Source organism: Sminthopsis crassicaudata, chromosome 4 (assembly GCF_048593235.1).
Source record: "Sminthopsis crassicaudata isolate SCR6 chromosome 4, ASM4859323v1, whole genome shotgun sequence".
In the NCBI taxonomy this organism is placed as follows: Eukaryota; Metazoa; Chordata; class Mammalia; order Dasyuromorphia; family Dasyuridae; genus Sminthopsis; species Sminthopsis crassicaudata.
Genome location: NC_133620.1, coordinates 440,543,866 through 440,566,496, shown reverse-complemented (window position 1 = coordinate 440,566,496; position 22,631 = coordinate 440,543,866). Strand labels below are relative to the sequence as shown.

General features: G+C 38.4%; 1 protein-coding gene across 1 annotated transcript; it reads right to left on the bottom strand.

Moving 5' to 3' along the window:
* Positions 1 to 3,016: 3,016 nt before the first annotated feature.
* GJA8 (gap junction protein alpha 8) lies at positions 3,017 to 21,648 on the bottom strand. The gene is made up of 2 exons (XM_074263276.1): positions 21,551 to 21,648; positions 3,017 to 11,455 (listed from the first exon to the last, which is right to left on the bottom strand). The coding sequence occupies exon 2, from the start codon at positions 11,443 to 11,445 to the stop codon at positions 10,156 to 10,158; it is 1,290 nt and encodes a 429-aa protein (XP_074119377.1). The 5' UTR covers positions 11,446 to 11,455; positions 21,551 to 21,648; the 3' UTR covers positions 3,017 to 10,155.
* Between the last annotated feature and the right edge of the window lie 983 nt (positions 21,649 to 22,631).

The following is a 22,631-nucleotide window of genomic DNA, read 5'->3' as shown; positions in this document are numbered from 1 at the left end:
AAATAGCCTTTCACTTAGAGTTGCAGAATGAATGCTTATTGCTAAAGAGATTGTTTACCTTATTAATAATTATATATTTTTTTCTTTTCTAGAAGTGAGACTAGAATTTCTGACACCAAGGACAAGTAGACCTTCAAATCAGCTTGGGAATTCACAAGAGCCCTAGAAACAACTACATAGGGAGAATCTATCAGATGCTAGTCCAGTAGTGATAGGGAGAGATTTTGGGATCCTGTTCTCCATGAATGGAGAGACCTTCACCTCCAGCCCTGTGGGGCACAGACCCTAACACAATATAAAGTTCTTGCTGAGGAGGAGCACACCTTGGGGGTGACCAACAGGGAGCAAGAAATCAATTGGTTTATTCCTATTTAAATGAGTTATCCTTATTGACTAGTTGCCAAACTCATCCTTGTTGATTAAATGAAATGATATAAATATAAAAAAATAAGAAGTTACACAACTTTTAAAATTTGTATTTTGAATTTTTGTATCCTCTAAATTTCAGCATTCTTGGTCAGAGCCTTGTTCCTCATACCCTGGTTATGACTCTTTTCTCTGTTTTCTTGCCCTTTCCCTGTTCAGTTAATATGTAATTGATCACAGGTAGGTAAAACTCCTGTGCTTGGATCATTATCATGTTGTGTATTTACTCTGTATACTTTATAGTGTCTGCATTTAGGATTAGAGAAATGTTTCCATCTAGCTTATCTTTTATCTGAACTTCATTAATAAGGATAATTAAAACACAATATATTTATAATACTGGATGGTGTAAGAGAGGAGAGTATAGGGTGAAGAGTTGGAGGTAATGATACCTTCCTTTCCTTATACATGCCTCGTGAGTGGCTCTTGCTGGGAAACAAGAAAGCATGTTGATATCATGATATCCATGGTAATAATGACTGCAACTTTCTCAGGATTAAAAGCAAATAACTAATAAGAATTACAACTGATAAGAGTTGCTAATGAACTTTTCATATCTAATGTTCCCTTGTTCCACAAATTAAAGGCTATTTTAAAAATTAAATCTTACTATACTAAATATCATGTTAGTTTTGTTTTCAATAACTAATTCTTGTACATATGAGGAATTGCACATTTGTAGTATATTTTTATAAGGGTCTATTGTGAATCATATATATATATATATTAAGCATCTCTTTATATGTACACATATACATATAGACATACAAATATATATACACTTTTTAATACTCAGTCTATTTTTGAACAGTTTGCCTTGTCATATCTATAATGGGATTCTATATTACGTTAATACATACTTGGGAGATACATTGTTTGGAGAGAATTTTTAGTATTGAATTTTCCTCTATCTTTTTGGATAGTCAGCATAAAAAATGCCTTTTTGGGTAGTCAGCACACAATGCAGATGGACACTATGGAATATTAAATTCTCTACTATTCTAAGTCAGTTGTATTACTCTGAACATGGAATTTGACTTAGAAAATTGTCTGAGAAATTCTACTTGTCATCCCATATTTTCATCAAGGATACTTTCAGTGTGGGCATAGATAATTTTCAGAAAGATTTCTTAGAGAAGAGAAAGTAAGTATATGAATTGGTAATTCATAGGACATTATAATAATGGTACTTTCTACAATTTTTTTGTAATCTTCCACTGTCTCAGATAGCCTGAAAATCATTCCCTGATTACATTTAAAATTGTGGTACCTCTAGGATGGATTTCTTCTATTTAGATTTCATCAGGTTCTGTCACCCTTTCTGTCTTAATAAAATCTAAAGTTCCATAATACTGAAGTGTTGAGTCTAAATGCTCTGGTTCAGTCATTGGCCCTAGTGAGACCAGATTATTACAGGAATGGTAGCAGATTTAATCTACTTCATATCTGTCTGTTCTTCTGTGCTCTCTTGGTGGTCGGCATTAATTGGATACCATGTCAGACCTTTTGTAAGTTTTCTCACCTCAGCTACTTTTTGTTGATTTGTGATGCTTTCAATCTTCTACCATCACATTCCATAGTGTTTTCTAAATGAACTTGCATAAAATAATAAAAATACTTCACATTGCCCTTCTTTGCTATATTTCTCTTCATGGAAGGGAAATAAGGGATTCTTGCTTGAGGTGGTTTCTGTGCCCTTTTTGCCTTTCAATGTAGTAATTATTTTTTATAAAATGTGTTAGATACATACCTCTCTGATTAGCTAAGATGACAGGGAAAGATAATGATGAAGATAATGAAAGGAATGATAACGAGGTTGAATGTGGGAAAACTGAGACACTAATACTTTGTTGGTAGAGTTGTGAACTGATCCAAGCATTCTGGAGAGCAATTTGGAACTGTGTCCAAAAGGCTATCAAACCTATATACTCTTTGATCCAGCAGGTATCTACTGGGCCTGTATCCCAAGGAGAGCATAAAAAAGGGAAAAGGACCTTCATGTACAAAAATGTTTGTGGCTGCTCTTTTTGTGGTGGCAAGGAACTGGAAACTGAGTGGATGCCCATCAATTGGGGAATGGCTGAGTAAGGTATGGTATATGAATGTTATGGAATATTATTGTTCTATAAGAAATGATCAGCAGGATGATTTCAGAGAGGCCTGGAGAGACTTACATGAATTGATGCTGAATGAAATTAATACAATCAAGAGGACATTGTATACAGCAACAAGATTATGTGATGATCAACTGTGATCGACATGGCTCTTTTCAACAATAAAGTGATTCAGGCCATTCCAATAGATTTGTGATGGAGACAGCCATCCACATTCAGAAAGAGCACTGATGGGATTGAATGTGGAACACAGCATAGTTTTTTCATCTTTTTTAATTGTTGTTTGATTGCTTTTTGTTTTTTCCCCTCATTTTCCCTTTTTGATCTGATTTTTCTCATGCAGCATAATAGATATGGAAATATGCATAGAATTGTATACTTCATATATATATATGTGTATATATATATATGTATATATATATATATATATATATATATATATATATATATATATATATATATATATATATATATATATATATATATATATATATATATATTGGATTTACTTACTGTCTCGGGAGGGGATGGGGAAAGGAGGGAGGAAAATTTGAAAGACAAAGTTTTGCAAGGGTGAATGTTGAAGACTATCTTTGCATATATTTTGAAAATAAAAAGCTATTATTTTAAATAAATAAATGTGTTAGATATCTATTTTTAACGTAGAGTTTACTTTCTCTAAGATATGGTGATATTCACTCTGTCTTTTTCTTTGTCCATTTCTCATTTCTTAGTCAACAGTTTTTAAAAACAAGACAAAGTGGCTGTAATTCTACATAATTCTTCATCTTTTCTTGGCATTCATTTTGTCTCTTGTTCTACAGCATTGCAGACAGACAACTGATTCTAAAATGTTACCCATAACAATTTCCTGGTTATTTGTTTTCTACATTCAAATGCCTTTTAACTGTCTTTTTGAAAAAAATATGCATACTACACAGGTGGGAGGCTTCTGGGTAGTCTTTGCTCATTTAATTTTATTTATCCTAAATTTTTTTTTCAGTTTTCTCTAGGGTCCTTTTCTTACTTTTATAATAAAGTTTTAAAATATCAAGGTATAAATCATCTTGATTTAGAGGATCTTATCAGGTTCTTCATATGATTTCTTTATGCTTAATACTTTAAAAATAACAGTTCAAAGTTGTAGTTATTTATATGGTAATGTGCTTGCTTATACACACTGTAAGCATTTCAAGGCAATGGCACCAAGATTTTTGTGAAATGCTGTTTCCTCTTACCTTTAGACACATAGTAAAACCAACATCCCCAATTCTCTACTTTTCTATGGATAACCTGTAAGCTTTTTGTCCATGTAGCTGTACTTTCTATATGTCTTCGGTCTTAATTATAGTGTGTATAGTAAGTCAGTATGATTTAGTTCCTTCAATAGTATATCCATCATTGGACAAAGACAGCACATTTAGAGTAGGAAGAGCTACATTTTAATGTTTCCACTTTCTACCATTCCAGCAATAGCAAAATCTTATATTTTTATATGTTTCATGAGTTACTATGGCCGAAAGATTAAATCCATAGTGGCTAACCTTTTGGCAGTGAGACTTTCTGCTCTTTGCTAGGCTTGTACTCACACAATGGAGTATTTTCTTGGAAGCATGCACAATGCCTTTGCAACATGTAAGATCTTCTTAGACTTTGTGCTCCATTTTATAGTCCTTGAAAATCCAGAGTAACCACTTTGCCAAGATGAATCATAGGTATAACATTTTATAGAAAAATATTTGTTCTTGTCAAGGATAAAAGTATATACCAAAAGGACCTCTCAATATATTGCAGAAGAAACCATTGCAGTTGGGGCAGCCAGGCTGGGCAAAAATCAAGCTCTAGTAAATCTGGGTCCTATACACCATTACAACTGTAATTCTTACTATTAGGGGAGGTTGAGGCAGGTGGACAACTTGAGCTCAGTCATTCTGATTTTTAATATGGTGATTTCCCAGGAGCATGAGTTCAACAGACTGCCTAAACAGGGACAAATTGACCCAGGCTGGAAAGAAAGAATAGGTTAACTGCTCTAAGTCCTGTGAATGACTGACCACTGCCCTTCCAATCAGAGTGATATGGGAAGACAGTTTCAAAAAAAAAAAAAAAAGGAAGAAAGAAAGAAAGAAAGGAAGAAAAGAGAGGACAATATAAGCTTGTTAAAGACAATCACTAGAATAGTGGGTAGAGTATGTCCTGCACAAAGTCCAAATAGAAATTAGATTTCTCTAGCAAGAGAGAGATTATATTGATTCTTCTGCTTGCAAATGACATTGTGCTGATTGCACTGACCCCTGGGATATTACGGGATCCTTTCAGTATGGCACATAGTAACTTGAAAGAAATTGGACCAGCCATTTAAACAAGAAAAACAAAGTAGATAAAGGATAAATGCTATGGATATTATGACATGTAGTTAGACAATGAATCTATTGAATTAGTCTATCAATACATTTATGTTTGACAGGTACTAAGGATGAACAATAGGCATTCAATAGGAGAGAATGTTGCATTTATGAAATGTATAGGAATTTCAGTGTTCCCTTCTATAGAAGCCTATCTTTTAAAAAAAAAATCAGTATTCTTTCAAAGCAATGAGTGCTGTGATCTCAGAAAAATTACAATTTCAGATGATCACAGGACAATAAAAGGCCCATTATGTGTCAAAATAGGCCTCCATATGACTTCAATGTAAGAAATAGCATAAAAGACATCAATGAAGATGTGCATTTGTTTCCAAATCTTTATGACCCTATTATGGGGTTTTCTTGGCAGAGATGCTAGATCACTTTGCCATTTCTTCTCTATATCATTTTGCAGATGAGGAAACTGAAGAAAACAACGACTTGCCCAGGATCACACAACTGCTAAGTGTCTGAAGCCAGATTTGAACTCAAGAAGATGTCAGTCTTTCTGACTTGAGGCCTGGCACCCTATCCATTGCACTATGTAGCTGCCAACTAAGATGTATACAACCATAAAAAGAGGTTGGTCTGTCATGTTGCAAGGACAGAGGCAGTAAAGCACATGTATTCTCAAAAACAGGAAAAAACCCCCCAGGAGTTCTCCATTTCATTGGATAGTTCCACTATGGAGGTTTAACTACATAGGATGACTAGGAGTGGATGGATGGCTTGTGTTCTGTACCAAGAGTGATCATGAATATGACCATAGATTCACTGTAGAATAAAGTACATGGACCATTGTTTAGAAAATGCACATAACTTGAAAGGAATGACTCTCTAGTATGTAATTTGGATTTCCCCCTAATTTGAATGTCTGCCTCCTCTTCCTCCCACTCACTTTAATTCTGAATTAGTGAAATTTTCTTTTTTTTTTTTTCACAATTGTAATTTTTTCCAAGGGCTACAAGTAAGCATCATGCTTTCTTGACAACTTGGTGAGGCTGGGAAGAGGTAGGTATTACCTTTAACTATGTAAAGAGCAGATACAAGATTTGTTTGGTATCCTTGAGTTCAAAGCAGGTAGAGTCACCTAACTCTTACTCCTTCTATGTTTCCAAATTGGTGGGGGGTGGGGAGATGGGGAATAGCCTGATTTCAGGGCTCACATTATCCAGGGCTTAGTTCTTGCTTAGAACTGCCCTGCGGCCTCTGCTGTGTATGAAGAGCAGAGGAGTCCTGTTGGAAACAGGGAGTAGACCCTCTTAATAGCAAATTACATTTGTAAAGTTCTTGACCAATTTCAGTGACTTTCTCATCTCATCCTCACAAGAGCCTTGTGAGGTAGGCAAAGTGGTTTTTCCATAAATCTAGAACTGTAAGGGATCTCAGGGACAATCTGGTCCAAACTTCTCATTTTACATATGAGAAAACTGTCCAATGGAAATTAAATTATTTGACCCAAATCACACAAGTAATTAAGTATCAGAGGCAGGATTTGAACTGAGATCCTCTGACTCCAGAGCTTCTGCCTCCCTTTCCCCTGTGCTACATTGTCTCACCCCAGCTTAGCTTTTGAGAAACTGTGTCTTTGAGCTTTCAATGTTGCAGTTCTTGGTTGTGCTTATGGATGTTTCCAGTTGGGATATACCCAAATTCTCATTCTCTTGGTCATTGGTTTCTCCAGTTGCTTTTTTGTGAAACAGTCTTTCTTTAGAATGAAGGACCCTTTGGCATTTTCCTATGGAGTAGCCTCCAGATGACAATCCCCCTGAAATGTCCATTTCTTGCTCAGTCTTCTTGCCTTGTTCTTCCATGATTTATCTAAGAAGGAACGTGACCCAAGGAGGATGGCATAATACTTAGATTAAATAGTACCTAGGGAGGTGATAATTTGAAATGTCCTTTTTTTTTGGTTCCCCTGCCTTGTTCTTTGTTCATTTATCTAAGAAGGAATATGACCCAAGAGGGATGGCATAATACTTATACCAAATAGAACCTAGAAAGGTGATTGAAATGTCCATTTTTTTTTGCACAGTCCCCTTTTCTTGTTCTGTCATTTATCTAAGAAAGGACGTGCCCTAAGTCCGATGTCATAACACATACCAAATGGAACCTGGGAAGGTGATAATCTAGGGTCATGCTGATTTGTGTTTATTAAATGCCATCTGCTTCAGAAGCTCCTGGCTCGGGACCCACTTTGTATGGGGCAAGAGTCATTGCTGACATGGGAATTAGACTACAACTCTGAAGTGGTCTGTGGCATTAAGTGTGTTTTCAGGGGGAGAAAAGCACTTGTCATTCTGTTCCCACTTTTCTTTAAGGAGAAAGAATAGTAAGTTCTTGAGTGGATATGAGTGCTCAGGGCTACCATTTTATAGGCTCATTTATAAGCTAGAAGAGACATAAGTTCTCTAGCCCAACCCCAGCATTTTGTAGACAAGGAAATGGGAGTTTCAAAGAAGTCAGGTGATTCGGAAGCTATCACCCAGGCAGTGAGTGGCAAAGCTGGCATTCAGACCAGGTCCTCCGACTCAAAGTTCAAAGCCAGTACCTATTCCATTGGATCAGCATAATGCTCTTGAAAGAGAATTCATAGTGAAAGTTTCTACCTCATACTGAAAATCAAACACACCCTAAGGCTACTGCAAAGTAGGATGTGAGGGTCAAGTAATTTCCCCCCACAAGACTGTTCCAGCAATATCTTTCCCTGCCTGTCACTCTCACAATAAGTGCTCCAAGGTCTCCAGAGACTGGTTTACTCCAAGTATTTGGCAGCCAATTGGGTAATCATCCTGTGAGGTAGAGAAGCAACAAATCTTCTCCTTTTTATAGACAGAAAACAGGCGCCGAGAGATGAGGTGAATGTACAGAAGTTATACAACAAGAGGTGGAATTAGAAGAAGAATCCAGGTTACTTGACTTCAGTGCTTATTTCTGATGGGTGCAGATGGAGAGTTAACCCGATATACTCTTTTAGAGGTGTGAACATTAAAGCAAATTGTTTTAGCCATTGAATAGCTAGCGTTCATAAATATGAACCAATGTAACAACAGTAGCAGCAGTAACACAGTGCCAGTAGCTTAGACATGCATGAATGGGTCCACATAGTATGAAGCAGGATACAGATTTGTTTTCTTTTCCTCTTTAACTAGTTAGTAGATGGAACAGCAACATTTTCTGGTACTGATTTTGTTTCCATTTTTTTTCCTCCATGAAAATGGACCTTCAGGAACAAAGTTGTAGACTCAGCCTTACCAAGCAAGAGAGCTTTCTCACCTCTCTTGTCAGGGAAACCCAGCAATCCTGGCTTAGTTGTTTACTGGTAGAATCACTGGGTCAAGTCCATTGGAATTCTTATTCAGAGACTTTGTTGAAGCAAAAATTGCTGGTGTGGTGATTCCAGGGGATCAGAAGGGGCTGCCTGTCAAAACCCATCTTTTCTGACCCATCTGCCATACTTTCTGATGTGTATTGTATCTTTGATTTAAGACAGTATCCTTTCAAAAAAAAATGGGAATATTCTACTCTCCACTTTTACATAAAGGGATCTTAGTGTGGGTAGTTTCAGATTCTCTTCCTCTGTGACCACTGACAGAATGGAAGAGCAAAGAGATTAGGGATTTTGATGTAAAGGAGGAAGGGAGATTGATTTTGAAGTGTGGGGGCATTGTCCACTGGGAAAACAGGCTTGGGTAGGACAACAGCATGAAAAATCTTAGTCAACCAGAGATGGGGAGAACAGAAACATGTAAGGAAAGAGGAGCAGAAAAGGGAATAGAAGGGAACCTTAGAAGAAATATTTATCATTTTTATCCCGGTCATTTCTGATTCTTCATGACCCCATCTGGGGTTTTTCTTGGTGAAAATACTAGAGTGGTTTGCCATTTCTTTCTTCAGTTCATATTATTAATGAGGACACTGAGACAACCCAGGGTTAAGTGATTTGCCCAGGGTTATATAGACAGATTTCAATTCAGAGACAAGTCTTCCTCATTCCAAGCCCAGCACTTTTCCCACTGTGTCAGGTCTGTTTTCTAGACAAGGTCAAAGTTGACCCATGGCTTAGTATTAAGTGGGAAGTTCTGGTTTCCTTATATCTGCCGCTTCTCAGGGGACAGGTCAACCCTTGTCAAAATGGTAGCCTTTAGACAAGGTGCTTCTAAAATTTCACTTATTACACTGATTCTGTTGTTGCTAGAGTAGGATGCTGAGAGACCTTCAAACATTCCCCTTGTTTCTGTATACACAACCCAGGGATCTGACCTGTGAACAGGACTTCAGAAAACTCCATATCACCTGGTGTGAAACTCCCTTTTCTGTTGGCTCTGTTCAGAACCTATTTCTTACTTTAAAGGTCAATTCTCCCTGGGAGTCACCTCCAGCTGGTGCTTCCCTTCTAGGGACTGAGTCTGTTTTCAGGCTTTGATGAAAGTTCAGATTTCTGGCTAAAGTACTGTTCCTTGATGAGATAACAAAGGGATCAGAAGATAATGAGGGAAGGGAAGGGAAAATGTGAAGATACCTCCAAGACTACATTGAATGAAAAAAGATTGTTATAAAAGCTGAAAGGAGAGTTTAAGGTATAATACTTCACTTCTTCTGAAGAAGTTTTAGTTTAGGGAGGAACCAGAGGCCAAAGGGGCCTTAAACAATGGCCAATGAGAATCCAGAATCCCTAGCTTGACAACTTGAAATTATACAGAATTTACTAGGATCTATTCTATTCCCTAAACTGTAATACAACTTTAGCTAGTTACAAGACTGACAAGATTTGACTACAAAACAATGAGGCATCTTTCATGAGGAAAACACAAAATCGTTACCTATCATGGCTCTTATGGGTGGGAGGTATGTGGACTGGATCAGTGAGAAGGCTAAGACTCATAGCCACTCCATTCCTCTGGTCAGATGGGCTCCTGAGATAAAAGGGGACCAAGAAAGACTTTGGGCGTGAGGAAGTGTGGAAAACTTGTGGCACTTGGGGATACTATTGATTGACCTCAAGGTAATGGGTCTGCTTTGATGGCCTCTGGAGAAGGGAGTTTCTAGAAAGGGGTCATTTCATAGCAGGCTTCATTTACCATTATGCTTAGAGAACCATTCCAAGTGAGGGGTAAAAGAATGGGAGATAATATTCAAATCATTTAAAAAATCTTTTCTTCTTTTGCCTTCTTTCTTTGTTTTGTGTATGTGTGGGTGTTTGTTCTTTCTCATACAGTCAAATCATCTGACCTTGCCCGGCTGCTGGCTTTGCTCAGCCGGCTAAGGGGTCTGCTGTCATCTGCTGCCAGTTCTGGGCACAGTGGTGCCTTCTCCACTGGCAGCTCTTGCTTCTCTCCTGCCTTCCTTTCTGGGGTCCCTGCCTTTTCCTTCTCCTCCTCCTGTCCCACAGTGGCCTCCTGCATTTCTGGGGTCACTGCCTCTGGTTCCTGCCTCTTCTCCTCTTCCTCTGGTGGTACCTCTGCCTCCTCCTCCTCCCGTTCTGCCTCTACTTCCTGTTCTCCCACTTGAGCGTAGGAAGGAAGTGTTTCCGTGTATGCCCGGGACAGATCTCCAAGAGGTCCAGTGCCAATCTTCTCTTCAAAACGGCTGAATGGTGTGGCAGCCAGTGGTCTCGTCTCCACGACCCCAACCTCAGTCAGGGGGAAATAGTGGGATACGATCTTCTCTTCTTCTAGGAGCTGGTAGCCCTTGGCCTTTTGGATGGAGGAAACAGCAATGGAGTGGAGGGATTTCTCAGGGATCTCCCCCAGTGGTTGTTCCGTGGGCCTATTGAAAGCAGATCGGATTCTCTTCAGGCCCAGGTGGCTGATTTCCATGATGTTGAGGAAGAGAGACACGCAGGCCACAGAAAGCATGAACAGGATGAAAATGGTCTTCTCAGTGGGTCTTGACACGAAGCAGTCCACCACATTGGGGCAGGGCCATCGGCTACACTGATACAAGGGCAGGATCCGAAAGCCGTATAAGAAATAATGTCCCACTATGAAGCCCACCTCGAAGAGGGTCTTAAAGATGATGTGACAGATGTAGGTCCTCAAGAGGGTCCCTTCCAGCCGGAATTTTTTGGTGCCCTTCGTACTATTGCTGCTCTTCTTGGTACTGCCTTGATCTAGGGCTAAAGGGAGCCTCTCACCATTGCTCCCAGACTGCTGGCACATCTCCTCGGCTTCCCTCTCTTTCCTCTTTTCTTCCATTCGGACGTGGTGCACTGCGTGGCCCACGTATACTAGGGATGGAGTGGAGACGAAGATGATCTGTAAGACCCAGAGGCGGATGTGGGAGATGGGGAAAGCCTCGTCGTAGCAGACATTCTCACAACCTGGCTGTTGGGTGTTACACACAAAGTCTGACTGCTCATCTCCCCACACAAATTCTGCAGCCGTACCCAGGATGAGGATCCGGAAGATGAAGAGGACGGTGAGCCAGACCCTGCCGATGACTGTGGAGTGCTCATTCACCTCTTCCAAGATGTTCCCCAGGAAACTCCAGTCACCCATTCTTCACCACCTGGAGGAAGTAGAGCACAAAAAAGTGAGTGGACAAAGAATGAGCTATTTTATTTTATTTTGCTGAGACAACATGCCTTAGTGGCTAGAACACTGGACTGAAGGTCACCTGAATTAAAACCTCATCTCTGACCCTTGCTAGTCGTATTATCATGGGAAAATCCCTTAACCTTTTTGAGTTTCTAAATGGTTCATCATTAAGTGAGAGACTGGACTTGACGAGAGACAGCTAAGTGGCTCCATGTGCACAGCACGATGAGCATGGAATCAGAGTTCAAATCTGGCCTCGGACATTTACTAAGTGTGTGATCCTGGACAAGTCATTTACCCCTGTTTGCCTCAGTTTCTTCATGTGTAAAATGAGCTGGAGAAATAAATGGCAAACCATTGCAGTAGTTCTGCCAAGAAAATCCCAAAGGGGTCATGGAGAGTCAGTCATTACTGAAATGACTGGACAACAGTTGATGATATTTTTAATATTATTGGAAGCATTATCCTTTTCCTTCCCCTGCCAATGTTCATAAAATAATGCAAATATATAAGGCTACATGAGTCTTTGATGAAGACAGGAAGCCTAGTTTTTAGAATTACATTTGGCCCAATTCTCTGTGTGTCCAGTTAATCATTTATCAGCCAGTTTATTATGATCGTGCTCACTGGGTAGAGAGCAGATCTTAGGGTGGTGGCAGAGGGAGAGGAAAAGGAAGGAAACGAAAGATTCCTCGGGCAGCTTTCCATTTATTTATTTCTCTATTTATTTATTTTTTTCTGGGGCTGGGGTTGCCCAGGGTCACACAGCTAGAAAGAGTTAAGTGTCTGAGACCAGATTTGAACTTGGATCCTCCTGAATTCAAGGCTGGTGCTCTATCCACTGCACCACCTAGCTGCCCCCAGCCTTCCATTTATAAAATAAGCCTTTTGCTTTATGGGAATGCCATGAAAATAGGAGAGGAGCTGGACCTGAGATTTCATTGATGCAGTGCTCCAGGCAAGGATACTTCCTCTCCTGATGCAGCTCAGCACCTTATCTGTAGCTTTTCTTTGACAGGGTTACATAAAACCTTGAGAGCCTGGGCCACATAGTCAGTATGTGGGAGGGGCAAGGCTTGAATTCAGGTCTTTCTGACTTGGAGGTCAGCTCCCCATCCATGACATTATGGAACATCTCTGTGAGTGTGAATGAGATGATATTTAATGACACAACTCTATCAAAAATGGATTTATCACAAAGAAATGAAAATGGTTTTATAACATGGAACATTATTCCATGGAGTTGAATATATACCACAAATAAGTTCATCTCCTCTGATACAGAGCAACTATAAACAATAAAAAGTGAGCAGCTAGATGGCACAGTGGATAGAGTACTGGCCCTGAAGTCAAGAGGACCTGAGTTCAAATGAGCTCTGAGATACTTAACATGTGTAGCTATGTGACCTTGGGCAAGTCATTTAACCCCAATTGCCTTGAAAAACCAAATCAAAAACAAAATAATAAAAGCCAGACAAAACAATTAGTCTGTAGTTTGGTTGTTGCTCCCACATTAGGCTTTGCAGACATCCTGTGTGTATGGCCTGGTCTGTCTCTTGGATCACTGTCTTGATTTTGAGCACATGGGATTTTTTTGTATTTGAATCCAGCAATACAGGAGTTTAAGGATACATAGAATGAGGTTACCCCAGCCAACTCTGTTCTTGAACTAAAGACATTTGTGAATTATTGCTAAACCCGAATCTTAATGTTGCAAAGGTTTACTGAAACAGATTTTATCCTTTGGCCAATTGATTGATATCAACTTAGTCTCTCCTAGTGTTCCTTGACTTAGTCTAGTTTATATTGGCTTAGGCCCATCAGACTAATCTGTCTGATTCAGCCCCGTGCCAGCGCTAGCTTTTCTCTGATCATCCTAGGTTTCTTAGATTGCCCAGTGAACTTTCTACCCTGGCAGAGTCAGCCCTGACCTGATGCTGGATCCCACTGGCTCAGCCCTGTTTTGGCACCTGCCTCTTCGCATTCCCTCTGCCTAGGAGTAGACCTGTTTATAGTACAGCTCATTTTGAGGGCAAGAACTGGTCTGCTTTTCTATTTGATTATTTCTATCTCCAATATTCAGCCTAGTGCTTAATAAATACTTTTCTTTCATTGATCTTTCCTCAATATCTCAAGCCCATTTTATTTCACTTATTTCATAAGTTCAGAGGGGAACTTATCCCCTCTGGCAGCCCATTCATGGTGTGTTGTTATACTTTATTCTTGAAGAGGACCATGCTATCAGGGAGGGGATGTCATGACATACAAGTGACTTGGATTTAAAGGAGGGAGGGCTGGGCAAAGTCACCAGCCGCACTTTCCCTTCCAGAGCCTTCTGGGTCCAGTAGCAAGATATAGGTCAGGATGACTGAAGATGGCCCTGGATGCAATGGGAGACCTTGATTTTTTAAAGCTTTTTCAGGTCTGAGTTTGACTGAGACAACAGCCAAATCAAAACAGACTAGTGAGTAACTAGGTAAGGTCATGATGTGATAGTAAAAGAAGACATTATTGTAGATAAATAGGATTTTAGATACCATCTGATTAAATCTCCTAGTTTTATACATGAGAGTAACTGGTCCAAGTGGGTAAATGATTTCTGCCCAAGATCACATGAGTAGAAACAAGAGTGGGCAGACCAGTTCTAAATGCTAGAAAGCCATTGATAAAAAAGTGGTGATCCTCCTTGTTTGTTCCTTCCAATCTGTTACTTGCCATCCTAAACACCATTTCCTATTATGGGCTATTGTTTGCCTTTTGTTTTTTAGGACTCAAGGAAAGGAAACAGTTTCATTGTATAAGAAGCATTTAAGTTACATCCTTGGAAAAATGCCATAGTATTGAAGATTGTTAGAGATGTTGGAGGATCTTTTCTCTGGAAACATATAGAATCACTTAAAGCACTACATAAATAAATTGTGGGAAATATTACAAAATATTTTGTTTCTGTACCCCTTTTCCATCCATCCCAAACAGGCCTGGGTGGTAGTAACCCCCCTTGGCTGCTGGTTTCTTTGTTACCACCAGGACCTGCCTAGTATCTGGCATACCTTGAATCCCCCAAGTTCCTCTGTCTTGAACCTCTTAATTCAATTGAGGCAGGATGAAAGAAAGAATAATTCTCTCCTTAAAAAGGAAAAGGCCTGGAGCTTATGATATCTATATCTATATCTATATCTATATCTATATCTATATCTATATATATATATAGATATATATATATAGATATAGATATATATATACATACAATATGTATATGTACTATATATATGTTTATCCATGATTTATATTATATATGTAAATATATATATTTTAAACAACCATATTTTCCTTTATGCTATCATTGAAAAGAGAGCTAGGCCTGATATTTAGAAGATGAGGTTTAAATCTTGGTTCTGATACTTAGAGCTATGGGAAAGCTTGAATTCAAATTTTCTAAATGGCAAGATGTGGGAAACACTTGTACTGCTTATTTCAGAGGATTGTTGCAGAAACATACTTTGTATACCCTAAAGTATCATATAAATGTGAACTATTTTGCCCTTACATGCTTTCTGAAGTCTTCTAATGAAAGGATAGAAGAGTTTTATGTTACGTCTTGCCTCAAGTATCTGACAAAAACTGGGCCACAAAGATTTGGGTGGAAGTAAAAATAGAGTTTGGTCACTTAGCACATGTGGAGGGCTGACTGGTCCATAAAGCACGGAGAAAACTCTTGTGTTCAGTGGTGACTTCTGGACCCATCCCCATTTGGGCTGTTTATAGGGGCAGAAAGGAGTCATTTGTCTTAGGTTTCTAAATCAGAAAATTTCTACTGAACTTTTTATCTTCCCTGGAGACTGGAGCAACAGGGAATGTCAATTTCTAGTTTAGGAAGGGTTCTTCAGGGATAAGGGGTGTTAGAAACAATAGGGGATTTCCATGCCCCTGATCTGTGGTAAAGCATCCTCTTTTTTATTTACCAGCCTTGTGACTTAGGGCAAGTTATTTTACTTTTAAGAAGCTTAGTTTCTTCCCCCAGGGATTTGACTAAATTCCTTCCTACCTTAAACCTGTAAGCTTGCAAATTGTTTAATTGAACTGGTGGCAATCTTTTTCTCTTTCTTTCTTTCTTTCTTTCTTTCTTTCTTTCTTTCTTTCTTTCTTTCTTTCTTTCTTTCTTTCTTTCTTTCTTTCTTTCTTTCTTTCTTTCTTTCTTTCTTTCTTTCTTTCTTTCTTTCTTTCTTTCTTTCTTTCTTTCTTTCTTTCTTTCTTTCTTTCTTTCTTTCTTTCTTTCTTTCTTTCTTTCTTTCTTTCTTTCTTTCTTTCTTTCTTTCTTCCTTCCTTCCTTCCTTCCTTCCTTCCTTCCTTCCTTCCTTCCTTCCTTCCTTCCTTCCTTCCTTCCTTCCTTCCTTCCTTCCTTCCTTCCTTCCTTCCTTCCTTCCTTCCTTCCTTCCTTCCTTCCTTCCTTCCTTCCTTCCTTCCTTCCTTCCTTCCTTCCTTCCTTCCTTCCTTCCTTCCTTCCTTCCTTCCTTCCTTCCTTCCTTCCTTTCTTTCTTTCTTTCTTTCTTTCTTTCTTTCTTTCTTTCTTTCTTTCTTTCTTTCTTTCTTTCTTTCTTTCTTTCTTTCTTTCTTTCTTTCTTTCTTTCCTTTCTTTCTTTCTTCTTCTTCTTCTTTCAAAGAATCACGGCGATTATTCAAGCACTGGATGTAACAACCTATTTAGATCTTTATAGTTCTTTCTATACTGTGATTTTGGGGGCAGCTAATTGATGCTATGCCTAGAGTCAGCAAGGTTTATCTTTGTACATTGATATCTGGCTTCAGATATTTAGTAAATGTGTGACTCTGGGCAAGTCACTTAACTATGTTTGCCTTAGTTTCCTCATCTGTAAAATGATCTGGAGCAGGAAATGCCAAACTACTCTGGTATCTTTGCCAAGACAATCCCAAATAGAGTCAGGAGAGTTCAACATCACTGAACAAAAGCCATGATTTAGTTTTAACACAAGATTTATAATCAAATTTGGATTTGAAACTTTCATATAATATTAACTAGCTATGTAATTTAGGGTTTATTAAGTCTCTGGTCTTAGTTCCCTCATCTTGGAAAATCCCAGGTTCCATGATTTTTACTTAGCATCTATAAAGGGCAGTGTTTGGATGAATTAGTTATCCATAGGAAGATTACAGGAATAAATTCAAAGAATTTAGAGGTAGATTGAACCTTAGATATCATTTGAAAAAATTTATATAACATAATCTCAAGTGGCCCATTAGTGTAGTAAGATAATCCTTTTAATTTCCCTAATCAATTCTCTCTCTCACTCAGGAGAAGTGACTGTTTTAAATCTTTTTTTCCCTCGGGCTCCCACCTGTCACTGCATTTGCTCTCTTCCCTTTAATCTGAGGTACCAGTGTCATGCTTTACTTCTCCTTGGCCAGACCTTCATCTAGATAATGTCATTAATCATGTGTATCCCTCAAAGCTCTATCCTGGGTCCCTTCCTCTTTTTTCTTTTCTGTTACCTCAGTGGTGATGATTCACAGATCTAAGTATCCAACCCTAACTGTCTTCTGAGCTCCAGTTCTACATCATTAACTTTTGGATCTCTCAAATTGGCTGTTACATAGATATAGCATACGCAAGTTATCTAAAACTCATTTATCTTTCATCCTCTGAACCCTCTGATCTTCCAAACTCACTTAGCACCATACTCGCAACACCCAGGCTCACTTACTCCACATATTCAGTTTGTCACAAATTCTTGCCATTTCTCGCTTCCCAACATCTCATATATGTTCCCTTCTCTTCACTCACATCAATATCACCTTGATACAGGCTCTCATCACCTCATGCTTAGAAAACTGCAATCACTTTCTGTTGCTCTCCTTGACTCAGATCTCTCTCCACTCAAAGCCAACTTTTATTCATTTGTCAAAGTGGGTTTCCTAAAATGCAGATCTGATCATTTCACTTTCCTCTCCCCTCTTTCTCCTTCCCCAAATCAATAAACTCCAGTTGTTCCCTATAATCTCAAGGATCAGATATAAAATTCTTTGGTGATCATTCAAAGCCTTTTACAACTTAATCCCTTCCTACTTTTCAGTCTTCTTACACTTTATTACCCTTCAAATAAATACTCTGTGATCTTTTTGCTTTCCTTTGCATATGATTTATTTGTTTTTAACTTGCTGTTCCCTTTGCCTGGAATTTTCTCTCTGCTTAACTCTAGTTCTGACTTTCCTGACTTTTTTCAAGACATGGCTTACGTTTCATCTTTTACAAAGAGGTCTTTCTTGGTCCCCTCTATTTCTAATGATTTCCTGCTGAGATCACCTTCATGGAACAGATAGATGGCTTAGTGGGTACAGATCTGGACCTGGAATCAGGAAAACCTGAGTTTAAATCCAGCCTCATATACTTATTGATTGTGTGACTCTAGACAAATCATTTAATTCTATTTGCCTCAGTTTCCTTATCTATAAAATGAATTGGAGAAGGAAATGGTAAATGACTCCAGAATCTTTGCCAATTCGAAATGGGGTCAAGAAGAGTGAGAAATAACTAAAAACAATACAACTATACTAGGCTGACATCACATACACACACGCAGTATTACACAGCTGTTTGAATGCTGTCTCCCCCATTAGAATTTGAACTTCTTGAGGGTGGACACCAGGTATTTGCCTTGTATTCCCAGTGCTTATCACAGTTCCCAACATATGTTTTCAATTGTTTTTCAGTTAATGTCCAACTCCTTGCGATTCATTTAAGGTTTTCTTGGCAAAGATAATATAGTGGTTTGCTAACTGGAGTGGTTTACTACTTTCTCCTGCAGCTCATTTTACAGATGAGGAAACTGAGGCAAACAAGTTTAAGTGACTTGCCCAGGGTCACCCAGCTAGTAAGTGTCTGAAGCTAGATTTGAACTCAGGAAGATGAATCCTCCTGATTTTAGGATTAAAACTATTCATTGTGCCATCTAATTGCCCAAACACATAATCCTGAAAATGTTTAACAAATAACTATTGACTGACTAACAAATGAGAAAACTGAAGTCATAGATACTAGGTTGATTGCTCAAGATCACTCAAATAGTAGGTTACAGAGCAGGAAATCAAGCTAAGTGGTCTTACTACAAGTTCAATCTTCCAATGATTTACAATTCCAATGATTCTGTTACATCACTGAAAGTAGGTAAGAAATATGGTATCCTCAGATATTGACTGGGTCCAAGTCCTGTAGTGTGACATAGGTGGGAGGACCAGGTTTCCAATCAACCAATTCCATCTAAAACCCACATAAAATCAATAGCTTCCATAATTTACTCCTGCAACACCAACCTCTGCTTCATTCAACTGTAAATCTCTGTGCAATACTGTTAACATTCTCTCTAGGGTAATACATATGTGTAGCTTTAAAAATTTCAGCTGTGCTTAGTTAGATTAACCCCTCGCATCATTAACGCCAACAAAGCCTACTTGTGGGTTTGTGGATGTTTATACACATCTGTACTCAAGTATTTGTTTGGAAATACATATGTATGAATATGTAGGAATTCTTAATTCCCTAACTTTGTACCTTATCTGTCTTTCAAAACTATAAGCAATTCTTTTATTCCTCATCCTTAGTAATCTCCCATGATGCTTAGCACATATCCCCTCACAGAGAAAGCACTACAGAAAATTCAGGTCGTTGATAGTGTTTATTTCAAAAAATGAAGTTCCCTTTGAGGAATGCTTTAATTCCAATATCAATTCACCTTCCTTTATAAAAACCAACCCACTCTGTTTTAGAATTAGCCTTGTAGTCAATAAGAACTTGCAAAGAAATAACAACTATAAACATATTTAAAATGTTTATGTATGTAATAATTAATAAAATTATTATATCATATAATATAATTATATTGGTTATACATTGTTATATTATATAATGCAAATTATATAACAATTTATATATAAATAAATGCACAACTGTTTTGTGGACCAAGTTTGGGTCCATTTCCTCTAAGGAATTTCTTTTTTCCCCACTTTTTTTTTTTTTTTTTTTTTGATCTGGATCTAGGTTTCATTGGTGTAAAGCCGAGCATCTTAAACTGTGGTTCATGACCCCATATGGGGTCAGATAACTGAATATGGGAGTTGTAAAATTATGATTTATTATAAGTAAATGCTATATCTATTATATACCTATTTTATACCCTTATATATTGGATCACATAAAGGGTGCAAAAAGGAATGTGAGAGGAAAAAATATTTGAGGACTTCTGGTGTAGGAAGTCCTTCTGATGATGCAATTCTTTTGCAATTTATTGTCTTAGAGGGTTTTCTGGGGGGCACTCAGGGAGCAGATAGGTAACTCACTCATGGTCATGACATACAATGCCAAAAGCAGGACATGAATCCAGGCTGTCCTAAATCATGACTAGTATGATCATTACTATGTCATGCTGCCTCTTTTATGCCATTTTAACCTCTATTCGTTTCTAAAGAATACCAAAACATCTTCCTCATGTATGCCCTTCCTGGAAAAGATGAGTTGCTTAGATGATCTTTATATTTATTCATAAAGCATTTCATGACATCATAAAGCGAGATTTCAATATTTAAGACCCAGTTTTTCCATTTTCCCATAAAAGAAAGAAAGAGAGAAAACTCCAGTGTCCAACTTTGACACAAGAAGGATATTTGTTGTGGACTCCCTTCTATCAACAATAAAACAAGCCAAAACAGAAAGACTAAGCAGACTGCTCCAGGGAAGCAGAATAGAACCTGGAATAAGAACACACTCATTTATTTTTTTTCCCTCTTCTCTAAAGACTCATGATGAAAGCCAAATTCTGAACCAGGAAGATCAGAATTCATGTTCTGCCTCTGAAACATGTCTATTGTGTGACCTTGGGCACATTACATAATCTCTTTGGGTTCTAGACAATTATCTTACGCAGAGGTCAGTAAACTGTAGCTTAAGAGCCAAATGTGGCCCACCACTTTAGAATGTTTTTTACATTTTTTAAATAAAGTTTTTATTGCATTTAAAAATGTAAAAACTATTCTTGTCTCATGTATAAAAACAGGTGGTGGCTTAGATCGGGTCTGCAAGCAGTAGTTTGCTGACCCATGTTCTAAAACTCTAAGTTGCTTAGAAAGTGCCAGCCTCCATCGATTGAGTGAATATCTTTGTCTCGGAGTTCTTTATATTGATAAAATCAAAACTTTAGTTCCTATTCTCTCTAAAGAAACACTTTTAGGTCTGAAAATGTCCCCTTCCTCCAAGATCAAGCCTATAAACACAGTTTAAAAAATCACAGTAGCAGGCTCAATTAAAAGCTTTATTCGCTGCACTTAAGATGTGTCTTTTCAAGTAATCCTTTTCCCTGGGTTTTGGTGAAAGAACAGCACATTTACATTCAAACAGACAAACTGAGGTATTGAGTGTTAACTTACCCTCTGGGTTGACAATGGATAAAAAAAATGTCAGTCCACGCACATTTCTGAATGGCCACTTCCCCCCCTCAATTCAACAATTAAGTCAGAAGCTCTCACCCCATGCCAATAATGCAAAGCTCATTCCCTTGATGGACTTCTAAGTCCTCTGACAAATCTATTTCTCCGTTCCCCATTACTGGTACTCCCTATTGCTGCCTTAACTACTCCATTTAAAAGTTTTTATTATCATTAGAAAATTAGATTAATTTTGATTCCTATGTGATTTAAAAAAAAAGTTTCATATGCATTTTGACTGTTTCATTACCATCAGCTACTCTCAATTCCTGTAGTTCACCATCATCAATTAATGCTTATTAGGAAAGATCTAGAAAGAGATTCTCTGTGTTACAGATCACCATTGAGCTTAACCTGTCTCATACGGGTCTCCCTTCTCCTGCTAATGACTCAAATTCTCAGTCCAATCCTCAGATGTTCCCTTGAGCTGAAACTCCCAGCCCAGCCAGCCCAGCCCTGAGATGCAGCCCCGCTTTCTTTCTGGAAAAGCTTCTGGGAATTCCCTACCCATGGGCCACCCAGACTGACTAGGAAAAAACCCAACAACTTAAAGGGGAAGATTAAAGACCAATACCACCTGAAGGACAACTTGCCACTATGAAGAGGGTTCCCTGGAGAAGTGTGTTCCTCTTCTCTTGGCCACTCAGGAGTGAAGTGGGCACCCTGGTCTCTTTCCTTTGCCACCTAAAAGCTCCCCCCACTCCACCCCGCCCCTGCTGCATTGCACGACTGAGCAGATATGACTGGATTGGCTCTGATGGGTGGGTTTTACTGTCCAGCAATATTTTAAGCTCCCAGTCAGCCAGCTTGTATAGAGGAGGGGCATTTGTAGAACAATAGGGGAGATAGAGTGGGAGAGAGCCGAGAGTGGATGTTGACCACTAAGAGGAGAATTGGTTGAAAACCTGTAGCCTGAAAATCATTCTGTGAAAGAATGGAGCATTTCCCCCAACTCAGAAAAGTTTGTTTTAGCTTTAGGCTTCTCTTCTACCTCAGAAAAAAAGCCTTGGAAAAACAAAACAAAATCCCAAACAATTATCTCAACTTAAAAAGGTGAGAGCCCTGGTAGATTTCTCTCTAGGACTAATGTGATCCATTTAAAGAATCACACAAGAACATATGAGGTTATTCAGTCCATATCCCTCCTTGTAGTATCCATAAACATTTTATTTTATTTAAAAAGCATTTCTTTATTATGTTATCAACAAACATTTTAATATGTATAGAGCAAAGGGATTACATAGGAAACCATGTAGGTTTTAAGTAAAGTTTTATTTTTTAAGTGTCCAGAAACATTTTAGAAAGAGGTTGGCTTTCTCATTTCTAGAGAAGATCTAGAAAAGGAAATTGCATGACCTTTTTCAATCTGTCAAATTCTTCTACAGCTGGGGAGGAGCTTTTGAGACCATCTGATTCAATCCCTTTATTTTATAAAAGAAAAATCAAAGTTCAGACTTATTTGACAAAGGTCACCCTTATAGTCTCAGAACACTCTTACCATCATCCTCTCTGCAAAAGAAACCTGAAAAGTGCTCCTAATAAAGGAAATAGCTTTAAGGAGAAAGCCTTCCTTGTTTAGGCTGCAGACCCTTAACTCTCATTGTTGTCAGGATAAGTTCTGGCTGACACATCACTAAATATTTTAAGTTGCAGCTTTT